Source organism: Nerophis lumbriciformis, linkage group LG09 (genome assembly GCF_033978685.3).
Source record: "Nerophis lumbriciformis linkage group LG09, RoL_Nlum_v2.1, whole genome shotgun sequence".
NCBI classification, from domain to species: Eukaryota; Metazoa; Chordata; class Actinopteri; order Syngnathiformes; family Syngnathidae; genus Nerophis; species Nerophis lumbriciformis.
In genome coordinates, this window is record NC_084556.2 from 55030790 (window position 1) to 55051782 (window position 20993).

General features: G+C 41.8%; 1 protein-coding gene across 5 annotated transcripts in view; it reads right to left on the bottom strand.

Moving 5' to 3' along the window:
- synj1 (synaptojanin 1) overlaps positions 1 to 20993 on the bottom strand; it is an 85564-nt gene that overhangs the window by 17728 nt on the left and 46843 nt on the right. For all 5 annotated transcript variants that reach the window (XM_061962843.2, XM_061962845.2, XM_061962841.2 and 2 more), the window contains 8 exons: positions 6237 to 6321; positions 6025 to 6165; positions 5739 to 5931; positions 4112 to 4270; positions 3890 to 4046; positions 3692 to 3818; positions 1353 to 1565; positions 1207 to 1285 (listed from right to left, as the gene is read on the bottom strand). In XM_061962843.2, the coding sequence (XP_061818827.2) occupies positions 1207 to 1285; positions 1353 to 1565; positions 3692 to 3818; positions 3890 to 4046; positions 4112 to 4270; positions 5739 to 5931; positions 6025 to 6165; positions 6237 to 6321 (1154 nt within the window). The remainder of the gene's footprint in view (positions 1 to 1206; positions 1286 to 1352; positions 1566 to 3691; positions 3819 to 3889; positions 4047 to 4111; positions 4271 to 5738; positions 5932 to 6024; positions 6166 to 6236; positions 6322 to 20993) is intronic.

A 20993-nucleotide genomic window follows, 5' to 3' on the forward strand; every position in this document is an offset into this window, starting at 1 on the left:
ACTACATATTTTGTGTTTTTGCCAATAAAAACAAAAATGGCATAACACCTATTCTCGGGCGTGGCCACTGCTGCTGCTCACTGCTCCCCTTACCTCCCAGGGGGTGATCAAGGGGTCAAATGCAGAGAATAATTCCGCCACACCTAGTGTGTGTGTGACAATCATGGGTACTTTTAACTAGAGATGTCCGATAATGGCTTTTTTGCCGATATCCGATATTGTCCAACTCTTAATTACCGATTCCAATATCAACCGATACCGATATATACAGTCGTGGAATGAACACATTATTATGCCTAATTTTGTCGTGATGCCCCGCTGGATGCATTAAACAATGTAACAAGGTTTTCCAAAATAAATCAACTCAAGTTATGGAAAAAATGGCATGAAGAGGTTGAGGCACATGGCACTGCCATATTTATTATTGAAGTCACAAAGTGCATTATTTTTTTTAACATGCCTCAAAACAGCAGCTTGGAATTTGGGACATGCTCTCCCTGAGAGAGCATGAGGAGGTTGAAGTGGGCGGGGTTTTTGGTAGGGAGTAGCGGTGGGTGTATATTGTAGTGTCCCGGAAGAGTTAGTGCTGCAAGGGGTTCTGGGTATTTGTTCTGTTGTGTTACGGTGCGGATATTCTCTCGAAATGTGTTTGTCATTCTTGTTTGGTGTGGGTTCACAGTGTGGCGCACATTTGCAACAGTGTTAAAGTTGTTTATACGGCCACCCTCAGTGTGACCTGTATGGCTGTTGACCAAGTATGAATTGCATTCACTTGTGTGTGTGAAAAGCCGTAGATATTATGTGACTGGGCCGGCACACAAAGGCAGTGCCTTTAAGGTTTATTGGCGCTCTGCACTTCTCCCTACGTCCGTGTACCACTCCGTACAGCGGCGTTTTAAAAACTCATACATTTTACTTTTTGAAACCGATACCGATAATTTCCGATATTACATTTTAAAGCATATTATCGGACATCTCTACTTTTAACTTAACCTACAAAACAAAAGATAGATCTAAAGTATTTAAGTGTTGAAAGTTAGAGACAAAATTAATATATGGCTTACTTTTATGTATATATTGTATTGGTTTTGACAGTAAAAAAATATCAAAATGGTCCCCCACATTCTTTCAGTGTAAGGGCCCCTCAGTATAAAAAGTTTGGAGACCCCTGTTCTGCTGTAATTGTTCATATTCTAAGGGACTTACCGTTGATGCGCTCAGAGACAGAGCAGCAAGAGCAGAGTAACCCTCCAGGAAGGTCACCCACATCTTCTCCTCAACAAACCTGCAGCAAAAGAATATGAAGTCATGTGAGCGATCACATGTCTGGTGTCACAGGAGGCCACGCTCACCTGATGAGGATCACTTCGCCAAAGTGAGCAAACTTGTCCAGGAGCTCGTCGATGAGCGGGTCGTCAAAGTAGTCGTCGGGTCCGGAGGAGCACAGAGACACCAGGATGGTGCCGTCTGGAGGGCCCTGCAGGGCGATGACGTCTTTGTAGACCTGGTGCCGAGCCTCCGGGTCCACCTCCAGGATGTCCACGTCCATGACGGCGACCACGGGCCTGGACACACACAATTTACTCAATGTTGTGGACACTTTTGAGGTATGTAACGCTTAAACCAAAAATGAACAAAAGGCAAGTTCTGCTAGGAAAAGGCACTGAAGCATGGCTATGCAAAACAAAAGTAAAACTGAACTGGCTACAAAGTAATCAAAAACAGAACGCTGGACGACAGCAAAAACTTACAGCGTGTGGAGCAGGGAGACGGCGTCCACAAAGCATGACACGACAATCAACAATGTCCCCACAAAGGAAGGATACCGTACGCTAGAGATGCGCGGATAGGCAATTATTTCATCCGCAACCGCATCACAAAAGTCGTCAACCATCCGCCATCCACCCGAACCAACATTTTATCAAAACCACACCCGCCCGTTGTTATATATCTAATATAGACGATGCAAGGCATTAGTGAGGTTTTAAAGCTTTTGCCTGTTAAAGAAAGGAGACTTATCCAATGCAGCAGAGACATTCAATGCGTGCCACGCATCTCTTGGCCACACACTCGTGGCTAAGAGATATTAATGCATGATAATATTATTTATCATTATTATAGTATAATTGTCATTTCCATTAAGAAAGTGTTGACTATTGTTGTCAATGCCCTCAGATCAGGAGTGCGTTCCTCACACTTTGTGTGCGCAGTTGCAGCAAGCAGAACGAGGCTTTTAAGAAGTTAAAAAATGTTTTAGAAAGACTAGGCCTATATTTTCGTTAGGTAAAAAAAATGTTCTGAATTTATTTCAATGAATATGAACTTGTTAACGTTATAATGCTCAAATAGGGACAAGGGCGGGGTGCACAGTGAAGCAGTGAACAATTTTGCGACAAAGATGAACCTTTATTGATTGATCTGCAGCCATGACAAAATATCAGACAATCTCCATTGTCAACGACAGGCAGGAAAATAAAGATAAACACATAGCCTATGTTCTAGGCATAGGCTCATACCTTTTTAAGTTGAAATAAAAAAATAAATAAAAAATGTGCCTCATAAGCCTTAGGCTGTCAATCACACGCACAAACTTAAATTATACAATAACATATGTATGTCATCTCTATTTAAACAAAAATAAATTAAATAAATGACCTGCAACTTATTGGCCAAGGCAAATAGCTGAAGGGGGGAAATCAAAGCCATCAGACTGCACTTTATCATCAAACTTGAATTATAATGAAAATAGACAAACAAAGCAGGCTAAATATCCTTACATTGTCGCCAATCGGAGATGCGCTTCACTTGAAAGCGAGGCCAAATAATTATTCACACATAGTAGTATATGTCGAATAGAAAAAAAACACAATAAACAACGCAATTGCCTTAATTCCTTTGCATTGTAGTGCGCCCAAACAACACGTAACCATCAAAATTATTTAGCTGACCGAACTCAATATAGGTTAGACATGGGCTTATTTGGTATAGCCTATAGGTAACATAGACTAATTCCTTTAACATATCCAACCGTATGTCTACTTACTTTTTTTTTTTTGTTAGCACTATGCAGGAATAAAATGGCATCTACAGTGCCAGGATTCAGGCGGGAGCGCCTGGCCTCTAAAATGCGCCCTGCTGCGCTGAAGGAGCGCTCACTTGCACCACTTGTTGCTGGGACGCGGTGCCTGATGAATAATTGACTGTTTCAAATAGTGCTGCTCGTTTTTCGTATGTGGGTAACAACATTTAACTATGTATATATATTTCCGAATTGGTTCAACCGCAACCCGCCCCCATCGATTTAAAATCTATTTTTACCCGCCCGACCCGCGGTTTATCCGCGGACTCCACGGTTGTGTCCGCAAACCGCGCATCTCTAGCGTACTGACTAAAATAGTCTTGATTGTGAAAACAAAGCAGGTGCGGGCAATAGCACTCAAAGGAAGGCGTGACGCTGATCAGGAGAACACCAACAAAACAGGAAGGGTCACCAAATGAACAGCGCAAGACAGAAACTGAAGCACTACACACAGGAAACAACAACAAACTCAAAATAAGGCATGACAACCTGGTGGAGTCTCATTTTTTAACCTTTTCTGCTGGTGGTGTGCCTCCGTATTTTGTTTATATGAAAAAATGTGCCTTGGCTCAAAAAAGGTTGAAAAACACTGCTCTAATGTATTTGGCTGACCTGTGGTCTGAGGTCTTCAGCTCCGCCCTGCCATAGTACTTCAGGGTCCCGGGGCTCCAGTGGTGTTCCGGGTCGGCCTCGCTCTCCGCCGACGTGGACACCGCTCCGACCACGTTCATCTCCTCCGCTGCACACGTCGGCAAAGCACGTTAAAAGTCAGTCAAGACAACGGAAGAGAGTCGCTGTGTTTGCCAGGACCTGTTTTGTCAAAGTTCCACTTTCTCCTCATCCAGAGGATGCGGTCAGTCCAGGCTGGCGTGCGGCACTTCTCGCTGGTGTCGTAGTCCTCTGAGAAGAGGTCGTACTTGTACGTCGGCGCAAAGTCCAACTTGCCCTCCATGAATCCTCGGAACACCTGATGAGAAAGAAGCTTCCCCGTCAGCACTTGGCCGCGTTAACCCAGTCGAGGCGGCGTCGTACCAAACCGGCGTTCTTCTGGTCAAAGAGCTGGTCGCCGGCGGTGAGCGCGTCCCAGTTCTTCTGCTTGATCAGCTCTTTCACTTCCTCGTTGGGCAGGTTGATGCGGTAGTTGAAGTCGCCGCACCAGAAGACGTAGTCGTGCGAGTAGAGCAGGCGACCCTGGTGGAGAAGACGCACGTTTTTAACCAACACAACAAATCATCTACTTTTTACACTGAGGGCCACAGACTGACAAATCAACGGATGCAAGCACCATTTTGGTAGTTTTCACCTTCAAAACCAGTACGATATATAGATTTTTTTTTTTTAAAGAACTAGAGAATGAAGATTTGATGGAAATGTTGTGTCAATGTTGACGAGCCAAAGCCCAACTCAAATGCCAACCGTTAGCATGCTGGCCAGAGTAAGAAAAAATATGAGCAAAATGAGCTACAAAAGCTAGCATGCTAACAGTAACATGCTTACAGTTTGCATTGTTGAAACACGAAAATATATGGTAAATTAGCTAAAAAAAAAAAATCTAGCACGCTAATGTTAGCATGTTAAAATGCTAACTAACATGCGTCAAATACCAATAAATATATTACTCTGAGGTGTGTACCTGAAAATGTGTTTAAAATGCTAGCCTGATGACGTAAGCATGCATCAAGTACCAAAATATTTTACTCTGAGGTGTGTACCGCAATTTATTTTTTTTAAATGCTAGCCTGCTAAATGTTAGCATGCATCAACTACCAACATTCATTACTCTGAGTTGTGTACCTGAAACATGTTTAAAATGCTAACCTGATAACATTAGCATGCATCAAGTACCAAAATATTTTACTCTGAGGTGTGTACCGCAATTTTTTTTTTTTTTTAAATGCTAGCCTGCTAAATGTTAGCATGCATCATGTACCGACATTTATTACTCTGAGGGGTGTACCTGAAAAATGTGTTTAAAATGCTAGCCTGATAACGTTAGCATGCATCAATTACCAAAATATATTACTCTGAGGTGTGGACCTAAAAAAGGTGTCAAAAATTCTAGCCTGATAACGTTAGCATGCATCAAGTACCAAAACATATTACTCTGAGGTGTGTACCGCAAATTAAAAAAAAAAATACTAGCCTGCTAAATAACAGCATGCATTAAGTACCAACATTTATTACTCTGAGGGGTAGGGGGGGTGTATATTGTAGTGTCCAGGAAGAGTTAGTGCTGCAAGGGTTTCTGGGTATTTGTTCTGTTGTGTTTATGTTGTGTTACGGTGTGGATGTTCTCCTGAAATGTGTTTGCCATTCTTGTTTGGTGTGGGTTCACAGTGTGGCGCATATTTGTTACAGTGTTAAAGTTGTTTATACGGCCACCCTCAGTGTGACCTGTATGGCTGTTGACCAAGTATGCTTGGCATTCACTTGTGTGTGTGAAAAGCCGTAGATATTATGTGACAAAGGCAGTGCCTTTAAGGTTTATTGGCTCTCTGTACTTCTCCCCACGTCCGTGTACACACCGCGTTTTAAAAAGTCATGCATTTTACTTTTTGAAACAGATACCGATAATTTCCGAACCGATACCGATAATTTCCGATATTTTAAAGCATTTATCGGCCGATAATATCGGTAGATATTATCGACTGAATCTTACCATGGGGAAGCTGAGTCTGCGCGTGATTTCGTTGTAGTCGTCGTTCCTCTCCTTGACTTGCGACTGTCCCGCCGCAAAGTGGGAGCACACGAAGCACATGCTGGTGGTGTGGAACAGCAGGCGGATGGCCACGCCCCCTTTGTTGCCCGTAGCCCCGCCCATTCCCGTTTTCACCGTGTCTACGGCGACGTCCCTGGACGACAGCAAGAAAACACCAAAAAAAAAACAACAACTCTGTAAAAACGGCCTGATGAGGTGTCATCTCTTTGAGGGGCGCGAGGAGTACCTGATGAAGGGCGCGTGCTGCGGGCGGACGAAGACAAACAAGCACACGCCCACCAGCTGCTCCGAGGCCAACAGCACGTACTTGTGATCCCGTGAGATGTTTTTCTGCAGCTCAGCAGCCCATAACTTCTGGTTGGTGGTGCTATGAGAGCAAACACATGCTGAAGACGACGCTACACGACAGGGTGATGTCTCGCAGGGCCTCGCACTTACCTGGCACTGACAATGTTTCCAGCGTTCAGCTCAACCATTTCCTCAAAACCGATGGCAAAGATATCGACAGGGTTAGCTTTGCTATCTGGAAAGAGGAGAGGAAACCGGACACGGATGAATGTCCGCTGCTGAATGCGGCTGCTCGGCTTTTGACTACAACAAGCAAGATTATATTACGCCTATGCTGTATATACCTTTATATACATATATATATATATATATATATATATATATATACCTATACTGGCTCACCTGCACTGGCTTCCTGTGCACTTAAGATGTGACTTTAAGGTTTTACTACTTAGGTATAAAATACTACACGGTCTAGCTCCATCCTATCTTGTCGATTGCATTGTACCATATGTCCCGGAGAAGAAATCTGCGTTCAAAGAACTCTGGCTTATTAGTGATTCCCAGAGCCCAAATAAGTCTGCGGGCTATAGAGCGTTTTCTATTGGGGCTCCAGTACTATGGAATGCCCTCCCGGTAACAGTTAGAGATGCTACCTCAGTAGAAGCATTTAAGTCCCATCTTAAAACTCATTTGTATAGTCTAGCCTTTAAATAGACCCCCTTTTAGACCAGTTGATCTGCCGTTTCTTTTCTTTTCTGCTCTGCCCCCCCCTCTCCCTTGTGGAGGGGGGGGGGGGGGGGGGGGGAGGGGGGGGGGGGGGGGGGGAGGGGGGGCACAGGTCCGGTGGCCATGGATGAAGTGCTGGCTGTCCAGAGTCGGGACCCAGGGTGGACCACTCGCCTGTGCATCGGTTGGGGACATCTCTGTGCTGCTGACCCGTCTCCACTCGGGATGGTGTCCTGCTGGCCCCACTATGGACTGGACTCTCACTATTATGTTAGATCCACTATGGACTGGACTCTCACACTATTATGTTAGATCCACTATGGACTGGACTCTCATACTATTATGTTAGATCCACTATGGACTGGACTCTCACTATTATGTTAGATCCACTATGGACTGGACTCTCACTATTATGTTAGATCCACTATGGACTGGACTCTCACACTATTATGTTAGATCCACTATGGACTGGACTCTCATACTATTATGTTAGATCCACTATGGACTGGACTCTCACTATTATGTTAGATCCACTATGGACTGGACTCTCACTATTATGTTAGATCCACTATGGACTGGACTGTCACTATTATGTTAGATCCACTATGGACTGGACTGTCACTATTATGTTAGATCCACTATGGACTGGACTGTCACTATTATGTTAGATCCACTATGGACTGGACTCTCACACTATTATGTTAGATCCACTATGGACTGGACTCTCACTATTATGTTAGATCCACTATGGACTGGACTCTCACTATTATGTTAGATCCACTATGGACTGGACTCTCACTATTATGTTAGATCCACTATGGACTGGACTCTCACTATTATGTTAGATCCACTATGGACTGGACTCTCACACTATTATGTTAGATCCACTATGGACTGGACTCTCATACTATTATGTTAGATCCACTATGGACTGGACTCTCACTATTATGTTAGATCCACTATGGACTGGACTCTCACTATTATGTTAGATCCACTATGGACTGGACTCTCACACTATTATGTTAGATCCACTATGGACTGGACTCTCATACTATTATGTTAGATCCACTATGGACTGGACTCTCACTATTATGTTAGATCCACTATGGACTGGACTCTCACTATTATGTTAGATCCACTATGGACTGGACTGTCACTATTATGTTAGATCCACTATGGACTGGACTGTCACTATTATGTTAGATCCACTATGGACTGGACTGTCACTATTATGTTAGATCCACTATGGACTGGACTCTCACACTATTATGTTAGATCCACTATGGACTGGACTCTCACTATTATGTTAGATCCACTATGGACTGGACTCTCACTATTATGTTAGATCCACTATGGACTGGACTCTCACTATTATGTTAGATCCACTATGGACTGGACTCTCACTATTATGTTAGATCCACTATGGACTGGACTCTCACACTATTATGTTAGATCCACTATGGACTGGACTCTCATACTATTATGTTAGATCCACTATGGACTGGACTCTCACTATTATGTTAGATCCACTATGGACTGGACTCTCACTATTATGTTAGATCCACTATGGACTGGACTCTCACACTATTATGTTAGATCCACTATGGACTGGACTCTCATACTATTATGTTAGATCCACTATGGACTGGACTCTCACTATTATGTTAGATCCACTATGGACTGGACTCTCACTATTATGTTAGATCCACTATGGACTGGACTGTCACTATTATGTTAGATCCACTATGGACTGGACTGTCACTATTATGTTAGATCCACTATGGACTGGACTGTCACTATTATGTTAGATCCACTATGGACTGGACTCTCACACTATTATGTTAGATCCACTATGGACTGGACTCTCACTATTATGTTAGATCCACTATGGACTGGACTCTCACTATTATGTTAGATCCACTATGGACTGGACTCTCACTATTATGTTAGATCCACTATGGACTGGACTCTCACTATTATGTTAGATCCACTATGGACTGGACTGTCACTATTATGTTAGATCCACTATGGACTGGACTCTCACACTATTATGTTAGATCCACTATGGACTGGACTCTCTCACTATTATGTTAGATCCACTATGGACTGGACTCTCACACTATTATGTTAGATCCACTATGGACTGGACTCTCACACTATTATGTTAGATCCACTATGGACTGGACTCTCACACTATTATGTTAGATCCACTATGGACTGGACTCTCACTATTATGTTAGATCCACTATGGACTGGACTCTCACACTATTATGTTAGATCCACTATGGACTGGACTCTCACTATTATGTTAGATCCACTATGGACTGGACTCTCACACTATTATGTTAGATCCACTATGGACTGGACTCTCTCACTATTATGTTAGATCCACTATGGACTGGACTCTCACACTATTATGTTAGATCCACTATGGACTGGACTCTCACACTATTATGTTAGATCCACTATGGACTGGACTCTCACACTATTATGTTAGATCCACTATGGACTGGACTTTCACGATATTATGTTAGATCCACAATGGACTGGACTCTCACACTATTATGTTGGATCCACTATGGACTGGACTCTCACTATTATGTTAGATCCACTATGGACTGGACTCTCACTATTATGTTAGACCCACTATGGACTGGACTCTCACACTATTATGTTAGATCCACTATGGACTGGACTCTCACACTATTATGTTAGATCCACTATGGACTGGACTCTCACACTATTATGTTAGATCCACTATGGACTGGACTCTCACACTATTATGTTAGATCCACTATGGACTGGACTCTCACTATTATGTTAGATCCACTATGGACTGGACTCTCACTATTATGTTAGATCCACTATGGACTGGACTCTCACTATTATGTTAGATCCACTATGGACTGGACTCTCACTATTATGTTAGATCCACTATGGACTGGACTCTCACTATTATGTTAGATCCACTATGGACTGGACTGTCACTATTATGTTAGATCCACTATGGACTGGACTCTCACACTATTATGTTAGATCCACTATGGACTGGACTCTCACACTATTATGTTAGATCCACTATGGACTGGACTCTCACTATTATGTTAGATCCACTATGGACTGGACTCTCACTATTATGTTAGATCCACTATGGACTGGACTCTCACTATTATGTTAGACCCACTATGGACTGGACTCTCACACTATTATGTTAGATCCACTATGGACTGGACTCTCACACTATTATGTTAGATCCACTATGGACTGGACTCTCACACTATTATGTTAGATCCACTATGGACTGGACTCTCACACTATTATGTTAGATCCACTATGGACTGGACTCTCACTATTATGTTAGATCCACTATGGACTGGACTCTCACACTATTATGTTAGATCCACTATGGACTGGACTCTCTCACTATTATGTTAGATCCACTATGGACTGGACTCTCACACTATTATGTTTGATCCACTATGGACTGGACTCTCACACTATTATGTTAGATCCACTATGGACTGGACTCTCACACTATTATGTTAGATCCACTATGGACTGGACTCTCACACTATTATTTTAGATCCACTATGGCCTGGACTCTCACTATTATGTTAGATCCACTATGGACTGGACTCTCACACTATTATGTTAGATCCACTATGGACTGGACTCTCACACTATTATGTTAGATCCACTATGGACTGGACTCTCACACTATTATGTTAGATCCACTATGGACTGGACTCTCACTATTATGTTAGATCCACTATGGACTGGACTCTCACACTATTATGTTAGATCCACTATGGACTGGACTCTCACACTATTATGTTAGATCCACTATGGACTGGACTCTCACACTATTATGTTAGATCCCCTATGGACTGGACTCTCACTATTATGTTAGATGCACGATGGACTGGACTTTCACAATATTATGTTAGATCCACTATGGACTGGACTCTCACACTATTATGTTAGATCCACTATGGACTGGACTCTCACTATTAGGTTAGATGCACTATGGACTGGACTTTCACGATATTATGTTAGATCCACTATGGACTGGACTCTCACACTATTATGTTGGATCCACTATGGACTGGACTCTCACTATTATGTTAGATCCACTATGGACTGGACTCTCACTATTATGTTAGACCCACTATGGACTGGACTCTCACACTATTATGTTAGATCCACTATGGACTGGACTCTCACACTATTATGTTAGATCCACTATGGACTGGACTCTCACACTATTATGTTAGATCCACTATGGACTGGACTCTCACACTATTATGTTAGATCCACTATGGACTGGACTCTCACTATTATGTTAGATCCACTATGGACTGGACTCTCACTATTATGTTAGACCCACTATGGACTGGACTCTCACACTATTATGTTAGATCCACTATGGACTGGACTCTCACACTATTATGTTAGATCCACTATGGACTGGACTCTCACTATTATGTTAGATCCACTATGGACTGGACTCTCACTATTATGTTAGACCCACTATGGACTGGACTCTCACACTATTATGTTAGATCCACTATAGACTGGACTCTCACTATTATGTTAGATCCACTATGGACTGGACTCTCACACTATTATGTTAGATCCACTATGGACTGGACTCTCACTATTATGTTAGATCCACTATGGACTGGACTCTCACACTATTATGTTAGATCCACTATGGACTGGACTCTCACTATTATGTTAGATCCACTATGGACTGGACTCTCACATTATTATGTTAGATCCACTATGGACTGGACTCTCTCACTATTATGTTAGATCCACTATGGACTGGACTCTCACACTATTATGTTAGATCCACTATGGACTGGACTCTCACACTATTATGTTAGATCCACTATGGACTGGACTCTCACACTATTATGTTAGATCCACTATGGACTGGACTTTCACGATATTATGTTAGATCCACAATGGACTGGACTCTCACACTATTATGTTGGATCCACTATGGACTGGACTCTCACTATTATGTTAGATCCACTATGGACTGGACTCTCACTATTATGTTAGACCCACTATGGACTGGACTCTCACACTATTATGTTAGATCCACTATGGACTGGACTCTCACACTATTATGTTAGATCCACTATGGACTGGACTCTCACACTATTATGTTAGATCCACTATGGACTGGACTCTCACACTATTATGTTAGATCCACTATGGACTGGACTCTCACTATTATGTTAGATCCACTATGGACTGGACTCTCACTATTATGTTAGATCCACTATGGACTGGACTCTCACTATTATGTTAGATCCACTATGGACTGGACTCTCACTATTATGTTAGATCCACTATGGACTGGACTCTCACTATTATGTTAGATCCACTATGGACTGGACTGTCACTATTATGTTAGATCCACTATGGACTGGACTCTCACACTATTATGTTAGATCCACTATGGACTGGACTCTCACACTATTATGTTAGATCCACTATGGACTGGACTCTCACTATTATGTTAGATCCACTATGGACTGGACTCTCACTATTATGTTAGACCCACTATGGACTGGACTCTCACACTATTATGTTAGATCCACTATGGACTGGACTCTCACTATTATGTTAGATCCACTATGGACTGGACTCTCACTATTATGTTAGATCCACTATGGACTGGACTCTCACTATTATGTTAGATCCACTATGGACTGGACTCTCACACTATTATGTTAGATCCACTATGGACTGGACTCTCACACTATTATGTTAGATCCACTATGGACTGGACTCTCTCACTATTATGTTAGATCCACTATGGACTGGACTCTCACACTATTATGTTAGATCCACTATGGACTGGACTCTCACACTATTATGTTAGATCCACTATGGACTGGACTCTCACACTATTATGTTAGATCCACTATGGACTGGACTTTCACGATATTATGTTAGATCCACAATGGACTGGACTCTCACACTATTATGTTGGATCCACTATAGACTGGACTCTCACTATTATGTTAGATCCACTATGGACTGGACTCTCACTATTATGTTAGACCCACTATGGACTGGACTCTCACACTATTATGTTAGATCCACTATGGACTGGACTCTCACACTATTATGTTAGATCCACTATGGACTGGACTCTCACACTATTATGTTAGATCCACTATGGACTGGACTCTCACACTATTATGTTAGATCCACTATGGACTGGACTCTCACTATTATGTTAGATCCACTATGGACTGGACTCTCACACTATTATGTTAGATCCACTATGGACTGGACTCTCTCACTATTATGTTAGATCCACTATGGACTGGACTCTCACACTATTATGTTTGATCCACTATGGACTGGACTCTCACACTATTATGTTAGATCCACTATGGACTGGACTCTCACACTATTATGTTAGATCCACTATGGACTGGACTCTCACACTATTATTTTAGATCCACTATGGCCTGGACTCTCACTATTATGTTAGATCCACTATGGACTGGACTCTCACACTATTATGTTAGATCCACTATGGACTGGACTCTCACACTATTATGTTAGATCCACTATGGACTGGACTCTCACACTATTATGTTAGATCCACTATGGACTGGACTCTCACTATTATGTTAGATCCACTATGGACTGGACTCTCACACTATTATGTTAGATCCACTATGGACTGGACTCTCACTATTATGTTAGATCCACTATGGACTGGACTCTCACACTATTATGTTAGATCCACTATGGACTGGACTCTCACACTATTATGTTAGATCCCCTATGGACTGGACTCTCACTATTATGTTGGATGCACGATGGACTGGACTTTCACAATATTATGTTAGATCCACTATGGACTGGACTCTCACACTATTATGTTAGATCCACTATGGACTGGACTCTCACTATTAGGTTAGATGCACTATGGACTGGACTTTCACGATATTATGTTAGATCCACTATGGACTGGACTCTCACACTATTATGTTGGATCCACTATGGACTGGACTCTCACTATTATGTTAGATCCACTATGGACTGGACTCTCACTATTATGTTAGACCCACTATGGACTGGACTCTCACACTATTATGTTAGATCCACTATGGACTGGACTCTCACACTATTATGTTAGATCCACTATGGACTGGACTCTCACACTATTATGTTAGATCCACTATGGACTGGACTCTCACACTATTATGTTAGATCCACTATGGACTGGACTCTCACTATTATGTTAGATCCACTATGGACTGGACTCTCACTATTATGTTAGACCCACTATGGACTGGACTCTCACACTATTATGTTAGATCCACTATGGACTGGACTCTCACACTATTATGTTAGATCCACTATGGACTGGACTCTCACTATTATGTTAGATCCACTATGGACTGGACTCTCACACTATTATGTTAGATCCACTATGGACTGGACTCTCACTATTATGTTAGATCCACTATGGACTGGACTCTCACTATTATGTTAGACCCACTATGGACTGGACTCTCACACTATTATGTGAGATCCACTATGGACTGGACTCTCACACTATTATGTTAGATCCACTATGGACTGGACTCTCACTATTATGTTAGATCCACTATGGACTGGACTCTCACACTATTATGTTAGATCCACTATGGACTGGACTCTCACTATTATGTTAGATCCACTATGGACTGGACTCTCACACTATTATGTTAGATCCACTATGGACTGGACTCTCTCACTATTATGTTAGATCCACTATGGACTGGACTCTCACACTATTATGTTAGATCCACTATGGACTGGACTCTCACACTATTATGTTAGATCCACTATGGACTGGACTCTCACACTATTATGTTAGATCCACTATGGACTGGACTTTCACGATATTATGTTAGATCCACAATGGACTGGACTCTCACACTATTATGTTGGATCCACTATGGACTGGACTCTCACTATTATGTTAGATCCACTATGGACTGGACTCTCACTATTATGTTAGACCCACTATGGACTGGACTCTCACACTATTATGTTAGATCCACTATGGACTGGACTCTCACACTATTATGTTAGATCCACTATGGACTGGACTCTCACACTATTATGTTAGATCCACTATGGACTGGACTCTCACACTATTATGTTAGATCCACTATGGACTGGACTCTCACTATTATGTTAGATCCACTATGGACTGGACTCTCACACTATTATGTTAGATCCACTATGGACTGGACTCTCTCACTATTATGTTAGATCCACTATGGACTGGACTCTCACACTATTATGTTTGATCCACTATGGACTGGACTCTCACACTATTATGTTAGATCCACTATGGACTGGACTCTCACACTATTATGTTAGATCCACTATGGACTGGACTCTCACACTATTATGTTAGATCCACTATGGCCTGGACTCTCACTATTATGTTAGATCCACTATGGACTGGACTCTCACACTATTATGTTAGATCCACTATGGACTGGACTCTCACACTATTATGTTAGATCCACTATGGACTGGACTCTCACACTATTATGTTAGATCCACTATGGACTGGACTCTCACTATTATGTTAGATCCACTATGGACTGGACTCTCACACTATTATGTTAGATCCACTATGGACTGGACTCTCACACTATTATGTTAGATCCACTATGGACTGGACTCTCACACTATTATGTTAGATCCCCTATGGACTGGACTCTCACTATTATGTTAGATGCACGATGGACTGGACTTTCACAATATTATGTTAGATCCACTATGGACTGGACTCTCACACTATTATGTTAGATCCACTATGGACTGGACTCTCACTATTAGGTTAGATGCACTATGGACTGGACTTTCACGATATTATGTTAGATCCACTATGGACTGGACTCTCACACTATTATGTTGGATCCACTATGGACTGGACTCTCACTATTATGTTAGATCCACTATGGACTGGACTCTCACTATTATGTTAGACCCACTATGGACTGGACTCTCACACTATTATGTTAGATCCACTATGGACTGGACTCTCACACTATTATGTTAGATCCACTATGGACTGGACTCTCACACTATTATGTTAGATCCACTATGGACTGGACTCTCACACTATTATGTTAGATCCACTATGGACTGGACTCTCACTATTATGTTAGATCCACTATGGACTGGACTCTCACTATTATGTTAGATCCACTATGGACTGGACTCTCACACTATTATGTTAGATCCACTATGGACTGGACTCTCACACTATTATGTTAGATCCACTATGGACTGGACTCTCACTATTATGTTAGATCCACTATGGACTGGACTCTCACTATTATGTTAGATCCACTATGGACTGGACTCTCACACTATTATGTTAGATCCACTATGGACTGGACTCTCACTATTATGTTAGATCCACTATGGACTGGACTCTCACACTATTATGTTAGATCCACTATGGACTGGACTCTCACACTATTATGTTAGATCCACTATGGACTGACTCTCACTATTATGTTAGATCCACTATGGACTGGACTCTCACTATTATGTTAGATCCACTATGGACTGGACTGTCACTATTATGTTAGATCCACTATGGACTGGACTCTCACTATTATGTTAGATACACTATGGACTGGACTCCCACACTATTATGTTAGATCCACTATGGACTGGACTCTCACACTATTATGTTAGATCCACTATGGACTGGACTCTCACACTATTATGTTAGATCCACTATGAACTGGACTCTCACACTATTATGTTAGATCCACTATGGACTGGACTCTCACTATTATGTTAGATCCACTATGGACTGGACTCTCACTATTATGTTAGATCCACTATGGACTGGACTCTCACACTATTATGTTAGATCCACTATGGACTGGACTCTCACTATTATGTTAGATCCACTATGGACTGGACTCTCACTATTATGTTAGACCCACTATGGACTGGACTCTCACACTATTATGTTAGATCCACTATGGACTGGACTCTCACACTATTATGTTAGATCCACTATGGACTGGACTCTCACACTATTATGTTAGATCCACTATGGACTGGACTCTCACACTATTATGTTAGATCCACTATGGACTGGACTCTCACTATTATGTTAGATCCACTATGGACTGGACTCTCACTATTATGTTAGATCCACTATGGACTGGACTCTCACTATTATGTTAGATCCACTATGGACTGGACTCTCACTATTATGTTAGATCCACTATGGACTGGACTCTCACTATTATGTTAGATCCACTATGGACTGGACTGTCACTATTATGTTAGATCCACTATGGACTGGACTCTCACACTATTATGTTAGATCCACTATGGACTGGACTCTCACACTATTATGTTAGATCCACTATGGACTGGACTCTCACTATTATGTTAGATCCACTATGGACTGGACTCTCACTATTATGTTAGACCCACTATGGACTGGACTCTCACACTATTATGTTAGATCCACTATGGACTGGACTCTCACTATTATGTTAGATCCACTATGGACTGGACTCTCACTATTATGTTAGATCCACTATGGACTGGACTCTCACTATTATGTTAGATCCACTATGGACTGGACTCTCACACTATTATGTTAGATCCACTATGGACTGGACTCTCACACTATTATGTTAGATCCACTATGGACTGGACTCTCTCACTATTATGTTAGATCCACTATGGACTGGACTCTCACACTATTATGTTAGATCCACTATGGACTGGACTCTCACACTATTATGTTAGATCCACTATGGACTGGACTCTCACACTATTATGTTAGATCCACTATGGACTGGACTTTCACGATATTATGTTAGATCCACAATGGACTGGACTCTCACACTATTATGTTGGATCCACTATAGACTGGACTCTCACTATTATGTTAGATCCACTATGGACTGGACTCTCACTATTATGTTAGACCCACTATGGACTGGACTCTCACACTATTATGTTAGATCCACTATGGACTGGACTCTCACACTATTATGTTAGATCCACTATGGACTGGACTCTCACACTATTATGTTAGATCCACTATGGACTGGACTCTCACACTATTATGTTAGATCCACTATGGACTGGACTCTCACTATTATGTTAGATCCACTATGGACTGGACTCTCACACTATTATGTTAGATCCACTATGGACTGGACTCTCTCACTATTATGTTAGATCCACTATGGACTGGACTCTCACACTATTATGTTTGATCCACTATGGACTGGACTCTCACACTATTATGTTAGATCCACTATGGACTGGACTCTCACACTATTATGTTAGATCCACTATGGACTGGACTCTCACACTATTATTTTAGATCCACTATGGCCTGGACTCTCACTATTATGTTAGATCCACTATGGACTGGACTCTCACACTATTATGTTAGATCCACTATGGACTGGACTCTCACACTATTATGTTAGATCCACTATGGACTGGACTCTCACACTATTATGTTAGATCCACTATGGACTGGACTCTCACTATTATGTTAGATCCACTATGGACTGGACTCTCACACTATTATGTTAGATCCACTATGGACTGGACTCTCACTATTATGTTAGATCCACTATGGACTGGACTCTCACACTATTATGTTAGATCCACTATGGACTGGACTCTCACACTATTATGTTAGATCCCCTATGGACTGGACTCTCACTATTATGTTGGATGCACGATGGACTGGACTTTCACAATATTATGTTAGATCCAATATGGACTGGACTCTCACACTATTATGTTAGATCCACTATGGACTGGACTCTCACTATTAGGTTAGATGCACTATGGACTGGACTTTCACGATATTATGTTAGATCCACTATGGACTGGACTCTCACACTATTATGTTGGATCCACTATGGACTGGACTCTCACTATTATGTTAGATCCACTATGGACTGGACTCTCACTATTATGTTAGACCCACTATGGACTGGACTCTCACACTATTATGTTAGATCCACTATGGACTGGACTCTCACACTATTATGTTAGATCCACTATGGACTGGACTCTCACACTATTATGTTAGATCCACTATGGACTGGACTCTCACACTATTATGTTAGATCCACTATGGACTGGACTCTCACTATTATGTTAGATCCACTATGGACTGGACTCTCACTATTATGTTAGACCCACTATGGACTGGACTCTCACACTATTATGTTAGATCCACTATGGACTGGACTCTCACACTATTATGTTAGATCCACTATGGACTGGACTCTCACTATTATGTTAGATCCACTATGGACTGGACTCTCACACTATTATGTTAGATCCACTATGGACTGGACTCTCACTATTATGTTAGATCCACTATGGACTGGACTCTCACTATTATGTTAGACCCACTATGGACTGGACTCTCACACTATTATGTTAGATCCACTATGGACTGGACTCTCACACTATTATGTTAGATCCACTATGGACTGGACTCTCACTATTATGTTAGATCCACTATGGACTGGACTCTCACACTATTATGTTAGATCCACTATGGACTGGACTCTCACTATTATGTTAGATCCACTATGGACTGGACTCTCACACTATTATGTTAGATCCACTATGGACTGGACTCTCTCACTATTATGTTAGATCCACTATGGACTGGACTCTCACACTATTATGTTAGATCCACTATGGACTGGACTCTCACACTATTATGTTAGATCCACTATGGACTGGACTCTCACACTATTATGTTAGATCCACTATGGACTGGACTTTCACGATATTATGTTAGATCCACAATGGACTGGACTCTCACACTATTATGTTGGATCCACTATGGACTGGACTCTCACTATTATGTTAGATCCACTATGGACTGGACTCTCACTATTATGTTAGACCCACTATGGACTGGACTCTCACACTATTATGTTAGATCCACTATGGACTGGACTCTCACACTATTATGTTAGATCCACTATGGACTGGACTCTCACACTATTATGTTAGATCCACTATGGACTGGACTCTCACACTATTATGTTAGATCCACTATGGACTGGACTCTCACTATTATGTTAGATCCACTATGGACTGGACTCTCACACTATTATGTTAGATCCACTATGGACTGGACTCTCTCACTATTATGTTAGATCCACTATGGACTGGACTCTCACACTATTATGTTTGATCCACTATGGACTGGACTCTCACACTATTATGTTAGATCCACTATGGACTGGACTCTCACACTATTATGTTAGATCCACTATGGACTGGACTCTCACACTATTATGTTAGATCCACTATGGCCTGGACTCTCACTATTATGTTAGATCCACTATGGACTGGACTCTCACACTATTATGTTAGATCCACTATGGACTGGACTCTCACACTATTATGTTAGATCCACTATGGACTGGACTCTCACACTATTATGTTAGATCCACTATGGACTGGACTCTCACTATTATGTTAGATCCACTATGGACTGGACTCTCACACTATTATGTTAGATCCACTATGGACTGGACTCTCACACTATTATGTTAGATCCACTATGGACTGGACTCTCACACTATTATGTTAGATCCCCTATGGACTGGACTCTCACTATTATGTTAGATGCACGATGGACTGGACTTTCACAATATTATGTTAGATCCACTATGGACTGGACTCTCACACTATTATGTTAGATCCACTATGGACTGGACTCTCACTATTAGGTTAGATGCACTATGGACTGGACTTTCACGATATTATGTTAGATCCACTATGGACTGGACTCTCACACTATTATGTTGGATCCACTATGGACTGGACTCTCACTATTATGTTAGATCCACTATGGACTGGACTCTCACTATTATGTTAGACCCACTATGGACTGGACTCTCACACTATTATGTTAGATCCACTATGGACTGGACTCTCACACTATTATGTTAGATCCACTATGGACTGGACTCTCACACTATTATGTTAGATCCACTATGGACTGGACTCTCACACTATTATGTTAGATCCACTATGGACTGGACTCTCACTATTATGTTAGATCCACTATGGACTGGACTCTCACTATTATGTTAG